The following is a 17135-nucleotide window of genomic DNA, read 5'->3' as shown; positions in this document are numbered from 1 at the left end:
CTATCACACCCAGAATATACTCGGAAGAATGGAATAAAATGATTAAATTATTAGCAGATTAAATTATCTTTATCATTCTGCGTCTCCTCTGCATGTAACTATGTCGCATCCCGTATCCTCAGGGAAATTTCCGTTGATTAATGGTTAATGGACAGTCTGTATTTTAACTTATAATCGTGAACCGTTGCCCATATTCTCTATTTCTTCTCTATTTCATTTACATATAATATGATAAAATAGGCCTATACTCTTATCCCTACCCTGTCCAAAACATTCGGTTGGGCAGATGGATGGAAAAGATAATATCGGCGTTTTGCAGTTTTCATGGATTGATTCTTTTTATATGTTTGGCATAATGATGAACGCGAAGGCGAAGATCCCAGTGCCACTGAGCGGCTTTTTCAAATATTTGTTAAGGTGATATTTACAGTAAGTTAAACGTCGCCGCCATGACCGCTGGATAAAGCTCAAGAGGATGTTAAGGTCAGATGTTAGAGAGGGAGGGAGTGAAGTGAGGGACGAACATGAAAGACTGAAAAATTAATATCCTTGGACGGCTGGCGGAATAGTTTACAGAACACTTGTGTGAACTGCGTCGCCTCTGCTTTTGTTCTGTTATTTAGTTTATTGTTTCAACCGATTTTGAACGCAGAGAAAACGGGTAAGGATTGATTTTTACCGGAAGGTTTGGTTAAAATAAAAAATATGCATAATAGGCGTAATTTTGCAGTTATTTTCCTGAGATTTTCTAAATTATCGAAAAATGTATATTTTTATTATTAAAATGTATTTTATGTAGGCCTACGTATAGCCTATAACTGTAGGCTATAGCAAATATCGATGTGTAGGCTACAGTATATCGTCAAATCCTTAAAAATCTAAATAGACCAAACTTTTTCTCGCTAATCGCTGATTTGGCACGGTTGGCCATTAAACATATTTCGACAAAGCACATTTTATTTTTAATTTAAAGTTTGAATTTTACTCAGCTTTTTTTGTTAGAATCTGTTAATAATAAATCCTGTATCGCGACTAGTTTTGGGAGGGGTTATGTGTGTATTTAAATAATGTTTATGATTGAGGAAGTAACTGGGTTTATTTTAAATTGCACTGAGTTGGTGTATATTACATATGGACAATATGGTGATGGGAATTAATATTCTGTATCACTCAGTCAAGTTTCTGAAATTCCGTTGCTAACGTGTACGTGACTCGGTTGTAGGTGAGCGATATTCGGTCAGGAGCAAAACCTTCCCACTACAGGCTTCGTGTTCACAGCGGCAACAACCCGCCAGTGTCCCTGGTTAAATAGTTTGGTTTTTTTTTGTAGTAATGTCAGAATAGTATAGTATAAACATTCAAATGAAATAGCCTATATATTGTAAATATAGGCTAATTGTAAATATGGGTCATCTCGTGTGCTGTACAGCCAAAAAGATGCAAGTGCAAAATCAAAATAGTTACTTCAGTTGAACAATGCAAAGGTTCAGAAAACTTACTTTAATCTTCAGATACACTGATTACAGTTCTTGGGTACTGCACTGAACTCAGAATATAGAGAACATTTTGATCTTTGTTGTCTTATTCAGACAGCGAAACATTCGGTTTTCTCCGTTCGATTCTGCTCTTTTCGCTATTGGCCAGACCTCAGCATTCTGATTGGCCGGGACACTTTCTTCCATCAGACCATTGAGCTCTAGTCAATAAACGCGCTCACTGCCTATTACTGAATTTAGTATCCAGTGTTTTTATTGCATTTACCTGTTGCAAAAGTTGCACACTATTTATTGTTACTGTGTTGTATATTTAATATTTGATCACTTCCAATTGCCCTGCTCGTTGCTGTTGTTTTCATTTTGTGAAACACATGTGTTTCACAAAAGAAAGTGAGAAAGACAAGGTGACTCGACATATGTGGATGGTTACTATCCGAATGTAAGCTGTGCTGATTGAGTGTGAGAGATTTGCTGAGTATAGTACAGTACATTGTACGCAAGACCTGCATGATCTGGAAAAGCCCCAACAAGGCAAACACAGAGAGGCCAGGTGCCATCTCACATTATTGATTTGTGATGCTTTCCGTAATGTCACTGAGTCATTTTTCTCAAGCTTTAAGGCTTGATGTGTGTAGAAAGTAAAAGAACACAGTGCACATGACACCAAAGAGTGTAGTATTCTGCCCTAAAATAGTCGTATTTAGTAGTATAAAAATGACTAATTCTATGGTCTAATCTGGAATGCATTTCGAAAATATCTGCGGTTGTATATTTTTGAGCTGTTTTCAAAGAATGCCGATATTTAGCTCTCCTAAGGGAACAGAGGTCCCAAGATCTCTAAGACAACCGTGTGCCTAGACCATCAAGGGTCAGGAAGCTGGAAGTAGACGAAGCGGTCCGGGGACGCCAGGAAATAGTCCGCTCCGCAAGTCGTCAGTCATACAGGGGAAAATATGTCACAGGTTTGCCAAAAACAACCGCCAAAGACGTAGCATCGAGCGTTATTCGTAGGATGGAATTGAGGACCGGAGGCTGTACCCACAAGTCCCCCTAGGCAGTCGGTAGGACTCGGTGTCCACTCGGTGGGATGATGCCTCTGCTTTGCATGTAAACAAACCGACAGCCAGCGTTAATTACTTTGCGGTTAAGTTAGCTGCGTATTACACGTTTTTGAGCTCCCGGTTGTCACTGGACTTGCTCCAGTAATGTACTGTACTGCCATTCACATTGTTGGCGAGGCACCACCGTGAAGATCGATAAGAGCGTAATGCCATTAATATCAGCTGGACCGGTTATTTATACGCACAGGAATGTCTGCATCGCCTCAAAGCAGCACACGTCGTCGGCCTTCTGGGTACACGTGCGCCTAGGGAGCAGTTTGGCTCCGCGATGACATCCAGCGTGACGCACGGTTAACTGCGCTGCATTGTTCTGCGGAACAACGATGGTGGATCAGATTCACAGCATTTTTGAACTGAAACTTGAGAAAAATGGACATGGCTGTGCTTTGACCATCACTGATTTTATTTGTGTAATTTATGTATAGTAATCAAAAGAAAAAGATTTATGAGCATTAGGAATTTAACTCTAAGCAGCACATATTGACCTGTTGAATCTGTTCCATCATATTACTGCAATCTGTATGAACGTAGTTATAAGCTCTTGCTGTATATGAAATAGTATTTGACTCTGAAGTGCTTCAGTCTAATAGTAAAGACAGTGGGCCTACTGTGTGTATATGTGCTTTTTAATTATATTTTTGCAGGGATATAGGAAATAAAGTGGTCTTAGATGTTTAAGTATGAAAACTAAGAGGATGCTGGTGTGAAAGAGGGAGATGAGTGCTGGCAGTTACCGAGGAAGGGCAATGCTGGCAAAGGGACATGCTTTGTGTCCCAGTTTGCTGACATGATGCCGATCGATGCGATTATTGATCTTACATCTGGGGTGACACACTTTTGGGAGCCAGACGACCCAATGCTGGATGGTGTTGCTCTCACTGGACCATAGCAAATCGGACACCTGTAACTGCAGCAGTGAACCGTCAAGTGGAACAGAAGCATAACATCATCCCAGTAAGGACAGAATATTTAAGTTCCGCTCTTTACTGCTTTTCTGTCACCTGGAATGGTGGCAGCGGTGACCTTGGGCCGGATCTCTTTATGCTTCAGATAGAATATTACATAATTATCAGTTCACAACTAGCTGTGGGGTCTCAGGTACCCTTGGTATGAGTGATGAATCAATAGCCAGGAGGTGGATGATTCAGCTCCAGAGAATAAAAGTCCAGACCAAGATTTTGTTTCAACCAACCAATTGAGTATAAAGAGTCACAGTCACAGATGACTCAACTGGTTGGTTGAAACAAAACCTTGGCCTAGACTTCTACTCTCTGGACCTGAACTACCCACTTTTGTCAATGGTTGAGGGCAAACCCTAGATATATGGAGGTTCTTTGATGATGCTGTTACTGGTGGCTCAACATTTCAGGCTATTGAGGCAGGAATCAGGTGGATATCCAGTTGTTCTACGCTGTTCTTAATAATATGTGATTTTTTCTCCAAGTATCATTGAGCAGATATAATTTATGCACACATGAGCATCTATCAAAAATGTTTGGATGCTAGCTTGTTGTTTGATGTTTGGGATGACAGTGTTCTTTGGAGAATAATCTGGTAATGCTTTTAATCACAGTGAAACCTGTGTGATTAATCTGCCAGTGACAGTGAAGGCTGTATTACCTCACCGGAGTGGGTGGGGCAGCCGCAACACGTGTGCTGACGAGGTTATTCCCCCGGGGAGGGACCGGAAGCGACCAATACAGAGAGACAGAGGTGGAAAGTTTGTCTCGTGGCTTAGGGAATGACATTGAAATCACAGTTGTTCTGAATATTAATCTTCCCCTGGAACACCTTAATATGGGGGAGCAATCTGGGCTGGGGGGAGAACAGGTGGAAGGACAGAGGAATGAGATTGATGCAGCCTGAGGTGGGGAATGAGGACAGACAGGCTACCTGACTCATGCCGAACGAGCACAGACAGGCCGCCTGACCCATGGCGAATGAGGACAGGCAGGCCGCCTGACCCATGGCGAATGAGGACAGGCAGGCCGCCTGACCCATGGCGAATGAGGACAGGCAGGCCGCCTGACCCATGGCGAACGAGGACAGGCAGGCCGCCTGACCCATGGCGAACGAGCACAGACAGGCCGCCTGACCCATGGCGAACGAGGACAGGCAGGCCGCCTGACCCATGGCGAATGAGGACAGGCAGGCCGCCTGACCCATGGCAAACGAGGACAGACAGGCCGCCTGACCCATGGCGAATGAGGACAGGCAGGCCGCCTGACCCATGGCGAATGAGGACAGGCAGGCCGCCTGACCCATGGCAAACGAGGACAGGCAGGCCGCCTGACCCATGGCAAACGAGGACAGACAGGTCCCCTGACCCATGGCGAATGAGGACAGGCAGGCCGCCTGACCCATGGCGAATGAGGACAGATAGGCTACCTAATCCATGGCAAACGAGGACAGACAGGTCCCCTGACCCATTGTGAGTGAGGACATGCATTTGCGTGGTTTCCTGTCCTTGGGGTGTGAGAAAATGCAGAGAGGAGAGTTACTAAGACCCAATCCCCTTCACTATCACAGCATGCCTGGTCGGCTGTGTGTGGGGGGGGGGCACGTCTATCGCAGGGAAAGGGTGTGAATAAAACACTTCTGCATGTCACTGAGAGTGGGGGTGGGGTGGCAGGACACGTCAGCACCACCATCATGCGGATGATGACGCCCCTGTCCTGCCCGTTAGCCTCCAAGCGCGTGATGAAGGACAATCTTATTCCTTATACTGACTTTCCACGGTTCACCTGAACACCTGAAGCTGTGATGGTAGATATTTCAGGGGACATTTACGATTCTGATGTGTCATTTGGATGTAAATGCACTGACACATCTGGCTATGCTATAGATGGTATCTTTATTTACATAAATCTATCAATTTTTATGACATTAATGAGGGTAAGAAACTTGGGGTGCACTGCCCCCTACAGGGGGGCTGTGGGTTTGATTCATGCCCCGGCTGGTCAGCTGAGCCTGAGGTTCTTCCCTGCATGCCTATGTGCTGACATGGGGGGGCGGTCAGACAGCCAATGTGAGCAGTCCCAGATGCTCCTCTACAGACCGAGTGTGTGTGGTTGTGTGTGTTTCCGTGACCTATGAAGGACTGGGTGTGACAACCCTCTGTTCCACTCTCCCTGAGACACCATGACTGTTCAGCTGAGAACTGCCTGGTTTTTGTCCCCAGCAAGGGCTGCAGACATACGAGGGGTTCATGTCATGGCAGGACGAGGCCCTCGCAGTGAGCGGTGCGGTGAAAGTGAGCGGTGCAGTGACAGTGAGTGGTGCAGTGACAGTGAGCAGTGCAGTGACAGTGAGCGGTGCCGTGACAGTGAGCAGTGCAGTGACAGTGAGCGGTACATGGCTCGTGAAGCACTTGGAGGTTAATTATAGCAGGTGTGTCCATCACCGTTCTGGGAGGGGAGAGTCATGCTGGGCCCTGCCCGCAGTTCCTGTGCTTACTGGGGACACCTTTGGGACAGTACAGCATGCAGCGACAGGGCAAGCAGCCAGTATGTCACCCTATCCTTTGTGTTTTCTCATTTATGTTTTAACTCGTCGTGGGTCATTTTCTCAGTCAGCAAACACCTAAAAAGCACTTAATTAAAAAATTAAAAAGAATAAAACACTTTTTGACGAGTCTAAATTGGCTAAAGCGGCTTTGTGAGTGTGTGCTCCCTGCTTTGTGTTGGCACCTGCCCAGGGTTGGTTCCCACCTGCGCCTCTTGTTCCTGGGATAGACTCCAGTCCACCCCTGACCCCAGTTGGGATTAAGCGGTTATGGTGATGGATGGATGGATAAAACACCTTTGACATATATAGACTGTTTTGCCCCCCCTTTAGACCCACCGACTAAAGAAAAGCAAAAATAAATAATAAATAACTAGGTAAATATCAAAATATATACAAAATAACATTTATAAATATATAATAGAAGTAACAAAGGCAAATATGTAGTAAAAAAATAAGAGAATAGAATTATTACAATATCACAGATATGTTCTGCTGGGAAACCTTGGGCACTGGCATTCATGTGGATGTTACTTTGACATGTACCACCTACCTAAACATTGTCTGTATTCCATGATGGCAGTGACCTCTTTCCACAGGATAATGTACCCTGCCACACTGCAAAAACTGTTCAGGAATGGTTTGAGGAACATGAACACAAGTTGGAGGTGTTGACTTGGCCTCCGAATTCCCCAGATCTCAATCCAATCGAGCATCAGTGGGATGTGCTGGACAAACACGTCCGATCCATGGAGGCCCCACCTCGTGACACACAGGATTTAAAGGATCTGCTGTTAACGTCTTGGTGCCAGATACCACAGGACACCTTCAGAGGTCTTGCAGAGTCCGTGCCTCGCCGGGTTAGAGTCCCTTTGTCAGCATGAGGGGGGCCCACACAATATTAGGCAGATGGATTTAATGTTATGGCTGACTGGTGAATGTTTCTCTGAAAGTTGGAGAGTGTTTCTTATTAGCTAGAACACTTAGCGGCAGACTGATGACAGTGCGCGACACGTGCACCACGAGCTGCTGCACCATCAGCGGTGAAAAGCCCTGTGGAGTATAAACACATCGATGTTCTAGGGGCGAGGGCTCTCCGGAGAGGCTGCTGCTGTAGTGCAGCCTGCGGCAGCAGGGTCCGGCTGCGGAGAGCTAAGACAGCAGCCTGTGCTCACACTCCCTGTCTCCATTCTGACTCTGGCACTTTCGGGTCTTTTGGGTGGTGGGCAGATCCACAGGGCATGGGGGTGGAAGCAGAGGGGGGCTTTTATTAGGACTTTTGGCATAGAATAAGCTCAACATACAAAATAGCATGTTGGCTGCCTAATTTAAAGGGGCCAAATTATAAAGATTGGCATCATCACTATAATCCCATTAGACTGTTCTGTGATACAGCTACTCACCACACAAACTTCATCACGCATTACTGTAAATAATCATATATACACTGATCCATACAGAGGTCAGTTTGCACATGCAATACTGGTATTCGGCTGCTGGCGGTGTCACTTTCCACAGGCAGGGTCCCTTACGAAGCGGCCTGCCGCATTGGGAGCTGCCGGGGCTCCGCCCACTAGCAGTCCGCCTCCATGTGGAGGCCTGCCGACTCCCTGCGCTCTAGGCTCACACACAGCGGCATCCGCAAGTCTGCATCACCTCATCCCCGTTCCCCCCCTCCATCCCTCGTTCCTTTCCAAAATGGGGCAGAGGGTCGCTATGGAGACCCAAGCCGCCGGTTTCTGAGCAGGAACGACACGTGGTCTGGATTCCTCTGTCAACGTCACTTTAACCATTTTCACTTTCGCTTATATTGTCACTCAGAGTGATTTATTTATGCTTCTTTTAATGAAAAAATATTTAGTTATTGATGAAAATGTAATTCAACGTCCCCAAGATATTGTGTTTCATTGTATTGCATTACAATTTACAGAAATTGGAGTTAGGAAAGAGGTGTGAGCGATCCTGCTTACTCTGACTGAAATGCCTCATTCATTTCTAACAGCTTTGCTGGTTCTCTGGACAAACAGTATAAAGTTTAGAATCCCCTTCAATACTGGGCACTGTGGCGCTCAATCGGTCTAATCGCAGGGAGATACTGAAATCGGCATAATGAACCCAGTTTGTCCACATTGATTTTGGAATGAAATGCGTGGCAGCGAGCTGGATGGGCTTCTGGGAGCTCGATGAAGAGAGGAGCGATAATAGATCTGTGCAGGAGGGGGTGGGTCCAGTGGATTAAGCCGTTTAAAGCAGAAGTCATGAACCGAGCAGATGGTCTCATCCTGTAAGGTACCGGAGCTTTGCAGTTTTCAGTAATAATGTGCAGCTGTTGGGAAGGTCACTTTGCCGGGGTTCAGCCTCGTCTATCCTGTCAGTTCGGGGTGTTCCTGCCATATCTTCTTCTTTGACACCTTCTCTTTACAAAACCGCACAGTGACTCAGTGTAGAAATACTTCCTGCTGCTCCTTGAGGACCCACTGAGATCCATCTGTTCTTCTGCAGGTCTCTGTTTCATGTTGCTGTTGGGTAGGAAGCCCATATGAATGGTTCTTAGTCTCAGAAAGAGTAGCCTGCAGGTTCACATTGCATCACCGTCCAAACTCAGTCACTTGATCATGTGACCCAGGAATTTACCGTTTCATACACTTATTGATGAAGGGTGAAAATCCTGTTTTTATTTAAGGAATTTCTGTTTATTTATGTAACAGCATTTAGTTGCTCTGACCCTTACTTTCCTTACCTGTATTCCTTTACTGTATTAACCTGTGTGGTGTTTCTTTTCACCTCTATACCCCCCCTGCTGGCTTGGTTGCTACAGCCAGCCCTCCGCCTCCAACTGCCAGCCCCAGACTGCTCCCTCTTCCTCCAGCGCCTGGGCCATACGAGTAACCTCACTCCCAGAGTCCATTCAGGATCCACTGGCCTGCAGTAAAAACTCTGGATGAATGGCTCAATGAGTTTATAAGGTGCTCACAGAATTTAATTGAACTTAACTGTTAATCTAGTATTTCTGGTAACACCATCGTCAACCAACAAGAATAGTTTGTGCACAGCAAAAGAGAACATTTTTTCATATTACTCAGGTGTATGTTTGTGACTTAGGCAATGGGCTTTTGGCTAAAGCCTCAGCTGTGAAGCGAGGAACTCTGACCAAACCAGGATACCTTCATGTAGGCAGATCCCTGCCTGGTGGAACATCAAACCATTTCCCATTTCCCAGAAATGGACCCAGGTATTAACTGTTAAGCAGCCTGATTCACCGTATTAACGGCTCCCCTCAGAGTTCAAACAAAGTGCTTCCATTCTCTGATGTACATTAGCTCACTCAGCATTGGCTGGGGAAATATTATAAAGTGAGATCTTCATTATCCAGACCTCTGCTGGATGGCTTTAACTCATGCAGGTCATTGATGGAGCATAAACAGCCTTTTAAGAGCCTTGTGTTTTCCCTAAATTAAATTAGATTAAAAACACATGAACACAAGCTTGGATCAAGGTACCTGCAAAATAAAATCCACTAACAGATATATTGACTAAAGACATCTGTTGAGCTTTACTGCAGCACAGAAAGGCACCCTAAAGACCAGGCAAGGGTTAAGAGATCTCCAAACCCCTGTATGGACTACTGACTTTCTGATCTGTTGATCTTAATATTAATTATCTGTTTGTCCTGTGAAAACCTCGATTACCCCAGACACACACTTCCACTGGACACAAATTGCTCTTTGTAAAAGAATATAAGATTAATTAACTATAAGAGGAAAATCATACACCTGCAGAGGTTGAAATTTACATTCTTATTTCCTTCGTATTTTGGAAGTTTTCCGTTGTGTTTGCCTCTGAATACTTTCAATGTGGTAAATGCACCCACACCAATGAACATACATCACTGTGCTTCAGACCTAAAAAGTACACTGATGTCCTGTAAATGAAACACGGTGAAATATGTACTGTGTGAAATGTTGTTTCAATGCATTTGTGACTCTTGAGGACGACTCTGCTGTGCCAGACGTGGTGCCCATGACGGAATTGGCGGTGCAGGGGTGTAGAAAGGCATTGCCGTTCTCATCGAAAGCGGCGGAAGACGTCCAGCCATGGGGGCGGCACGTGTGAAGAGACGCTTCAGCGTGGCGGTGGAGAGCCCTCTGGACGAGGAGGAGGTGCTGCACCTGACCCAGAGCGCTGCCGAGATGGCTGGGATCGGGGGGGGTGCGGGCAGCGCTGGGACCTCTGCCGACGCCAGCCCCACCCGAAACGGCACCGTGGGTAGGAGTGGCGTGAATAGTGTTGGGGGAGGTGTTTGCTTGGCAGTTGGGGGGGTGGGGTCCACAGGGGGTATCCCCCCCTCCCCAGACCAAGGCTTTGCCCCAGCTTACCCCTTCCCCCGCGGCGGCCGGCGGCGACCCCGAAGCCGTTTCGTGGGTAAGGACGGGCGATGCCGCGTCGCCTTCATCAACATGAGTGAGAGGGGCCAGCGCTACCTCAGCGACCTCTTCACCACCTGTGTGGACGTCCGCTGGCGCTGGATGCTGCTGCTCTTCACTCTCTCCTTCCTGCTGTCCTGGCTGCTCTTCGGTTTCAGTTTCTGGCTCATCGCCTTCGCCCACGGCGACCTGACGCCTCCGGCCAAGGAGCAGCCGCAGGAGGAGCCCTGCTTCCAGCAGGTGAATGGCTTCGTGGCAGCCTTCCTCTTCTCCCTGGAGACTCAGACCTCCATTGGCTATGGCTCCCGCAGTGTGACGGAGGCCTGCCCTCTGGCGGTGCTGGCGGTCGTGTTGCAGTGCATTGTGGGCTGCATCATTGACGCCTTCATCATCGGGGCGGTTATGGCCAAGATCGCCAAGCCCAAGAAGCGCAACGAAACGCTGGTGTTCTCGGAGAAGGCGGTGGTGGCCCTGCGTGACGGGAAGCTCTGCATGATGTGGCGGGTGGGAAACCTGAGGAAGAGCCACCTTGTGGAGGCCCACGTCCGTGCCCAGCTACTCAAGGTGATGCACATCTTAAACCTGTAGGGGTACCATATATACAGCCTGCCTGCAAACACACCTTGTGCTGAGATGTAGGCCACCCCAGTCCCCAGTCACCAGACCACATCACCAGCTTCCTGACTACATCACCAGCCTCGTGGCCTCATCACCAGCCAGCTGATCACATCTTAAGTCACCAGACCACATCACCAGCCACCTCCTCATACCTGACCATGTCCCCAGCCACTTAATCATGTCCCTAACCATCTTATCCTGTCTTTAAATAGTTTGCAGTATATTATATTATAACTGAAATTATATACAGATGCACCTCTACTTACGAACTTTCAACTTACGAACTTTCAGACATACGAATGAAGAGGACTGTAAGTCCAAGTTGTGTTCACTGGGCTCCCATTTCCCGTCCGCAACATAATTTTTTTTTTCTGAAAATCCCAAAAGGCTCCTACATTACCTATCTTGTGCTGTATATTTGGGTGTATTAAGTTTTGTTATATGCAGTATCAGTTCCTCTATACCACAAGTAAATTAAAAACACAACTTCAGTCTGGACTCTATGTATTTCAGGTAGCTCAGGGTACCAGGAAGGCGACATCCATCTGCAGATCTGCTAACCGGCAGCCGAAATGTTAAACAGACTGTCTGTGTTTTACAAACCACAAATCTGATATTTAAAACATGGTTTGTGGCGTGTTTGACAAACAGAAATTGACAAAAAATAGTCAGAAGAGATTAATCAAAGTACCTTATTCTCCCTGAACCTGTTTTTTTAATCTGTATAATGTGTCTGTCTGCTCTTTCAAAATACCCTGTATGGCAACCAGTGCAGGATTTACTCCAGAAGTTACTAATAAAATAGTACAGAGATATTGGGTTGACGACATCTCCACCCAGCCATCATCTGCCCATCCAGCAGAGGGCGCAGTGGGACAGTGGTACACCTACAGTACAGGAGGCTGGGGCAGCATACGCAGCATTTCCATAATGTTTCTACTTAAAAAAACACTTTTTTTTTCATTCCTGGTTGGTTTGCCGCTAAATATTACCTGCATGTTTGGCCTGTGCCCAGACAGCATATTTCTGTAAGTCAGCATGAAACACAAGCTGCAGATGAGAAGTAGAAGGTTCGGGGGCTGGAGAGGGGGGGAAGAGGGAGGAGAGACCATCTGGGCTGCAGCCTGCGTTTAATGAGACCCTGTTTTGTTCTCTGGGGTTTATAAGATTTGGCCGGGATTAGTCTCAGTGACTCCAAAGCAGTAGCTCTATCACGACCCCCAAATCACTAGCTGTGATGGGAGCTCATGTCAGGCTGACAGAATTGCTGAGCCCCTGAACAAAATGTCACCTTGCCAACCCCCCGTTCCTCTTACATTATATAATTTTATACATGCACATATTTGAGGGCTCCTGTAAAGTCCCAGGTGCCCTCAAGCCTGCCAGGGTAACCATGCCCCCACGGTGCCCCCCATTGCTCCCCACTGCCTCCCCACTGCGCCCCCACAACATGAATCACTGCATCCTCTGTTGCTTGTGTTTTCTTTCTGGGAGCAACCTGGACTTGTAATGGGTTTGCTTTTGTGGTTAATCATGTTTCTGTGGGAACATATATTCTGCATGACAGTAAAAGCATGAATTAACTGCAGATGTCTGTGCATCTCTCCCACTCAGATGATTTTATACGGAGAATACAGTGAGACAAGTTATGATTCAATATCCTTTGGTCAGCAATGATTCGGTGTGTTCCAGTTTGGAGCCACTCAGTTCGTGTTTAAACGTGTGCCCTCTCCTCCTGGCCTCTCACCAGCCCAGAGTGACCCCGGAGGGGGAGTACCTGCCACTGGATCACGTGGACATCAACGTGGGCTTTGACACGGGCACGGACCGGATCTTCCTGGTGTCGCCTATCACCATTGTGCACGAGATCAACGAGGAGAGCCCCTTTTTCGAGATGGACAAGCGGACGCTGGAGAGCGACAGCGAACTGGAGGTGCTGGTCATCCTGGAAGGCATGGTGGAGGCAACCGCCATGACCACCCAGTGCCGAAGCTCCTACCTGGCCTCCGAGATCCTGTGGGGTCACCGCTTCGAACCCGTGCTATTTGAGAGGAAGAACTGCTATGAGGTGAGACTCCTGTTACAGGGCTGCTGATTGAGTGACATGAATTTATCCTGTACTGGGGTGTAGGTCCGGTGTTTAAATGATGATTAAATGATCTTCATGCTGGTGTAATGCTATGGTATTGTCTGTCAAAGTGGCTCAGCTTGGCCATTTCAAAACCCCCCCGAAAGTCACCCCAGTATTTGCAGCAGCTGGAAAAAAACACCCACATACTTTTTGCCTCAGCCACTAGCACACTTTGTGTGGCTAATAAATAAATTAATTAATTAACTGAGCTGGTGGTGAAATGTAACAAATACCTGGAATGGCTGAGGTGCCCCTGAGGAGAGGTTTGGGAACCGAAGCGGCGTTCATCTAGCCATCCAGTAAGATATCAGCAACTTTTTGGAAAACAGAAAATTGCCTGTTAGTTTTTATCGTTACTCTTAATTTGTATATGTTCTAATGTTAAATTGTGGTATTTTCTGAGCAAGTATGCCCTTCCTACTTAGATAAACAGCTTTAAACATTTTCTTTGATACACAGTTAGGGTGACCACCTAATCCATGTCAGGAGGGACACTCTGAGCTACTTCAGCTTTTACGAACTACTTTAAAGCTGAAAGGGTTCTGTGCTCTGCTAAAATGTTTGGTTAGTTCCTAGATTGAAAGACTCATCCAGCTGTTTCGCATTAACATTACTGACACAAATGCATGATTATAGGAGACTGACCAATCAGCACACGGCAAGAACCCAGTGCTTAAGTGAAATCCTGCTCCTTTTAATTGAAATGTATGAAATGGTGGTTTACAAATCCTGTTGTAGCTCATAGTGTCCCTCCTGACATGGATTAGGTGGTCACCCTATACACAGTACTGTGCGGCTGTTATATCTGTAATATGTCACCCCGTCCCTCAGTGGGGCGATGCAGTGTCTCATCATCCTCTGCAGTGTCTCATCATCCTCTGCAGTGTCCCATCATCCTCTGCGGCTGACTAACCCCATGGAAACGCCTCTCCCACAGGTGGATTACTCCCATTTCCATTGTACATATGAGATTCCCAGCACCCCCATCTGCAGTGCCAAGGATCTGGCAGAGATGAAGTTCATCCAGGGCTCCCGCGCCTCCTTCTGTTACGAGAACGAAGTTGCGCTGCAGCTCTCGTCACCGGGTGTCCAGTCTCCCTCACCGGCATCGCAGGGAGAATCCCTCATGCATGCCCATGCACACTGAAGGGCAGGGGAGGGGGACTCTATGTGGGGTGGCCTGGAATGTGGAGATACGGCCTATAAGAGAGGATAAGTGCTGAGCGAGGTAAGGTGAGGAAGGAAGATGGAATCAGAGGGTGAGCAGACGAGCCAGTGAGCTCATGGTGCGGAATCAGAGGCAGAGCGTGAGATAGACAGGCAAGGGTGAAGGTTTGCTTTCAGCATTAGCAGGGAACAAATCAGTCTTGAATCCCCCCACTTCTCTAATCATACACGGTACTCCCGCACATGTAGTAAGGACATGTCCTTACTGTCTGTACCCACATCTACACCACTGCAGACAGAGCAGTATTAAAAAACAAAGGTCAATCAGCAGAGAATGAATGGAGAAGGTAAACAAATTGTGGAATCTTAGAGGTGACGGAGGTAAGGAGCATGGCACTGATTACAGTTTGTCACTGCACCCAACAAACCACCTCAGGGATGAGAATCTGAGTGCAGCCATGTGGCAGGCGATACCTCAGCACCACATGAGTCCGAATGGACCAGTGTGAGGTTTTTTTCTGGTGGCTGGAGTGTAAATCCTGCCACCAACCTCCAAGTTTTTCCCCTGTAAGTTGGAGGAGCTCCTTATAGGGCTGGATGTAGATTAACATCATTCCCAGGATGAAGCAATCGCAGGTTAAGGGCCTTGCTCAAGGACCCAACAGAGTAGAATCACTCCAGAGATTTGTGGTATTTGAACCAGCAACCTTCCAGTTGCTGGTACAGATCCCTAAACTAAAAGCCACCACTCCACTTTTTAGGAAGCATGAAAAATGACAGCCTAGATATAGAAGTTACATGAGGCTGGCTTTTGTGTGTGACAGTTTAAACAGAGCTTGGAAAAGGGATTAAGAGGTGAGAGTGTGAGAAAGATCATGAAAGCAAAAGAAGACAGAAAAATGAGGTTCATGTACTGACTGCTAGATACAGGAACATTGAAGAAGGACAGGAAATGTACTCAGAGAGCAGGAGCCTCAAAAAAGACATTATATAAGGTCACCTTCCAGGTAAGGTAAGACATGCAGTAGTGATAGTGGTGAGCATAAGGTGAGAGTGATAATGATGAAGAGAGTGAAGGGAGCTGCAATGGTGACCCGGCTGGCTTATTGGACTTGGCAATCTTTTCAGATTCAGCTGGGAAATACAGTTTGAGTCTGAAACAGCGGCAACATCTCCCTCTTGTGGTTAAAACGTCAATTTTATTGTTAAGCGCTATCTGCTGGTGAGAGACGGCATTCATCCAGAGTTTTATGTCAGCATGTGCATCAGAAGCATAAAAACACGTTCATTATCTTTATTGTCATTAATGTAATTTGTAAAATTACAGGTCAACTTCCCAATATCAAGATTAGCAGTTAGGACATGCCTGTTAGACTGCTATTTACGGTAATAAACATAAGCATAGATTATAGCAAAATTCAGAAGCGTTTATAGGTGATTTCTGTGAAATGAAATACTGAAATATTTTTATATAGTTTGAATAAAAAATGCATTTTATATTGTATAAATTTGCTAAATGCACTTTATACCTTGTGGAGACACAAAATGTAGTAATAGTATATACTCTTCTGAGCTCCAGGTGATAGTCATGTATGTTAGTAACACTTTACGTTTTGCACCTTATCCTCGTGTTCCTGAGTATATTTTTTCTACCTTCATCCTGATTACCATTACCTCTTCATTAACTGCATACTTTAAAAATACCATAGGAAAAATGCCTACTTGCTCATTTACCTACTTATGCAGGTTTTTTCAAATATTAGTCTGTAAACTTGTCCTGTGTAATGCTGGAAATATACCCAGCCGTCTTCTCCACCACTATAAATGCCAGTAGAGATGTGTGCTGACATCACTGTTGTTGCCATTGGGTTCCTTTATGTCCATAACCAATAGTCACCACGATAATTACACACAAGTTACATTGTCTGGAAGTAGAAAAAGGCATAGATTTATTTTGCAATTGCTTCTTTCTCACATTACTTATTAATTGCACTCATTGATAAATTTATACAGTATAAATGTAAATCATTTGTAACTGTGAGTTATGTGTCACACAAATAAAATAATGAATTATGAATTTTCAAGAAATGGGTAAAAATCTGTGTATCAACCACTGTGTTAGGCTTATGTTCTGTGATGTGTCGGTTTTTTATATAAAAAGTCTAAGGTCTGTATTACATGAATCAGTAAAAGCTTTTATTTGTTTGGAGATTTTATTGGAAATTTATTTGATATTTTTATGGGAAATGTGTCTTGCAGGGATCTCTGCTGCTAACGTGTAGGGTAACAAGCAGCACATGTTACACAGACTGTTGATGGACTTTTATTTGTATGAATCTGGCACTGATTATTTTACTTAAATTGAAGATGCTGATAGTTTAATTCCACACTGTGATTTCCATTTTCTGTCATAGGTCCCAGTTTGGTGGCTTGCTGTGTAACACTGTAGCTTCCCAGCCCTGCTCTCTCTCCTTGGTGTCTCTGACTTGCTCATTGTGTGTTTGCCCCCCGTGTTCCTATACTGGATAAAATGGCTGTATGGTCTCCAGTTGTCCTCTCATTCTGTCACACCACTTGCTATACATGTTATTCATGTTCCATAAAGTTAGACTTCATTTTTAGTGTTCGTCTAAACACTGAAGGTTGTGGGATTGATTCCTACCCCTGACCATGC

The 17135-nt window shown here is 45.7% G+C and overlaps 1 protein-coding gene across 3 annotated transcripts; it reads left to right on the top strand.

Annotated features, from left to right (window-relative positions):
* Positions 1-371: 371 nt before the first annotated feature.
* On the top strand, positions 372-16538 carry kcnj14 (potassium inwardly rectifying channel subfamily J member 14). Of its 3 annotated transcripts, none has more exons than XM_072716651.1 (6): positions 372-429; positions 8940-9087; positions 9224-9353; positions 10112-11109; positions 12914-13231; positions 14232-16538. In XM_072716651.1, the coding sequence occupies exons 4-6, from the start codon at positions 10216-10218 to the stop codon at positions 14439-14441; spliced, it is 1422 nt and encodes a 473-aa protein (XP_072572752.1). In that variant the 5' UTR covers positions 372-429; positions 8940-9087; positions 9224-9353; positions 10112-10215; the 3' UTR covers positions 14442-16538. The 3 variants fall into 3 exon arrangements, with proteins under 3 accessions (XP_072572752.1, XP_072572751.1, XP_023685899.1); XM_072716650.1 differs by lacking the exon at positions 372-429 and adding an exon at positions 505-661 and having other exon boundaries at positions 8944-9087; XM_023830131.2 differs by lacking the exon at positions 372-429 and adding an exon at positions 505-661.
* The last annotated feature ends 597 nt before the right edge of the window (positions 16539-17135 follow it).

This window comes from Paramormyrops kingsleyae, chromosome 9 (assembly GCF_048594095.1).
Source record: "Paramormyrops kingsleyae isolate MSU_618 chromosome 9, PKINGS_0.4, whole genome shotgun sequence".
NCBI classification, from domain to species: Eukaryota; Metazoa; Chordata; class Actinopteri; order Osteoglossiformes; family Mormyridae; genus Paramormyrops; species Paramormyrops kingsleyae.
This window is presented reverse-complemented; position numbering and strand designations above follow the sequence as displayed.

Bases quoted from the DNA above. Each gene is read 5' to 3' on its own strand.
- kcnj14 (XM_072716651.1), top strand. From the start codon at position 10,216: ATGGGGGCGGCACGTGTGAAGAGACGCTTCAGCGTGGCGGTGGAGAGC. The intron at 11,110-12,913 runs GTGATGCACATC...GCCTCTCACCAG, and splicing joins TCCGTGCCCAGCTACTCAAG to CCCAGAGTGACCCCGGAGGG. The intron at 13,232-14,231 runs GTGAGACTCCTG...CCTCTCCCACAG, and splicing joins AGAGGAAGAACTGCTATGAG to GTGGATTACTCCCATTTCCA.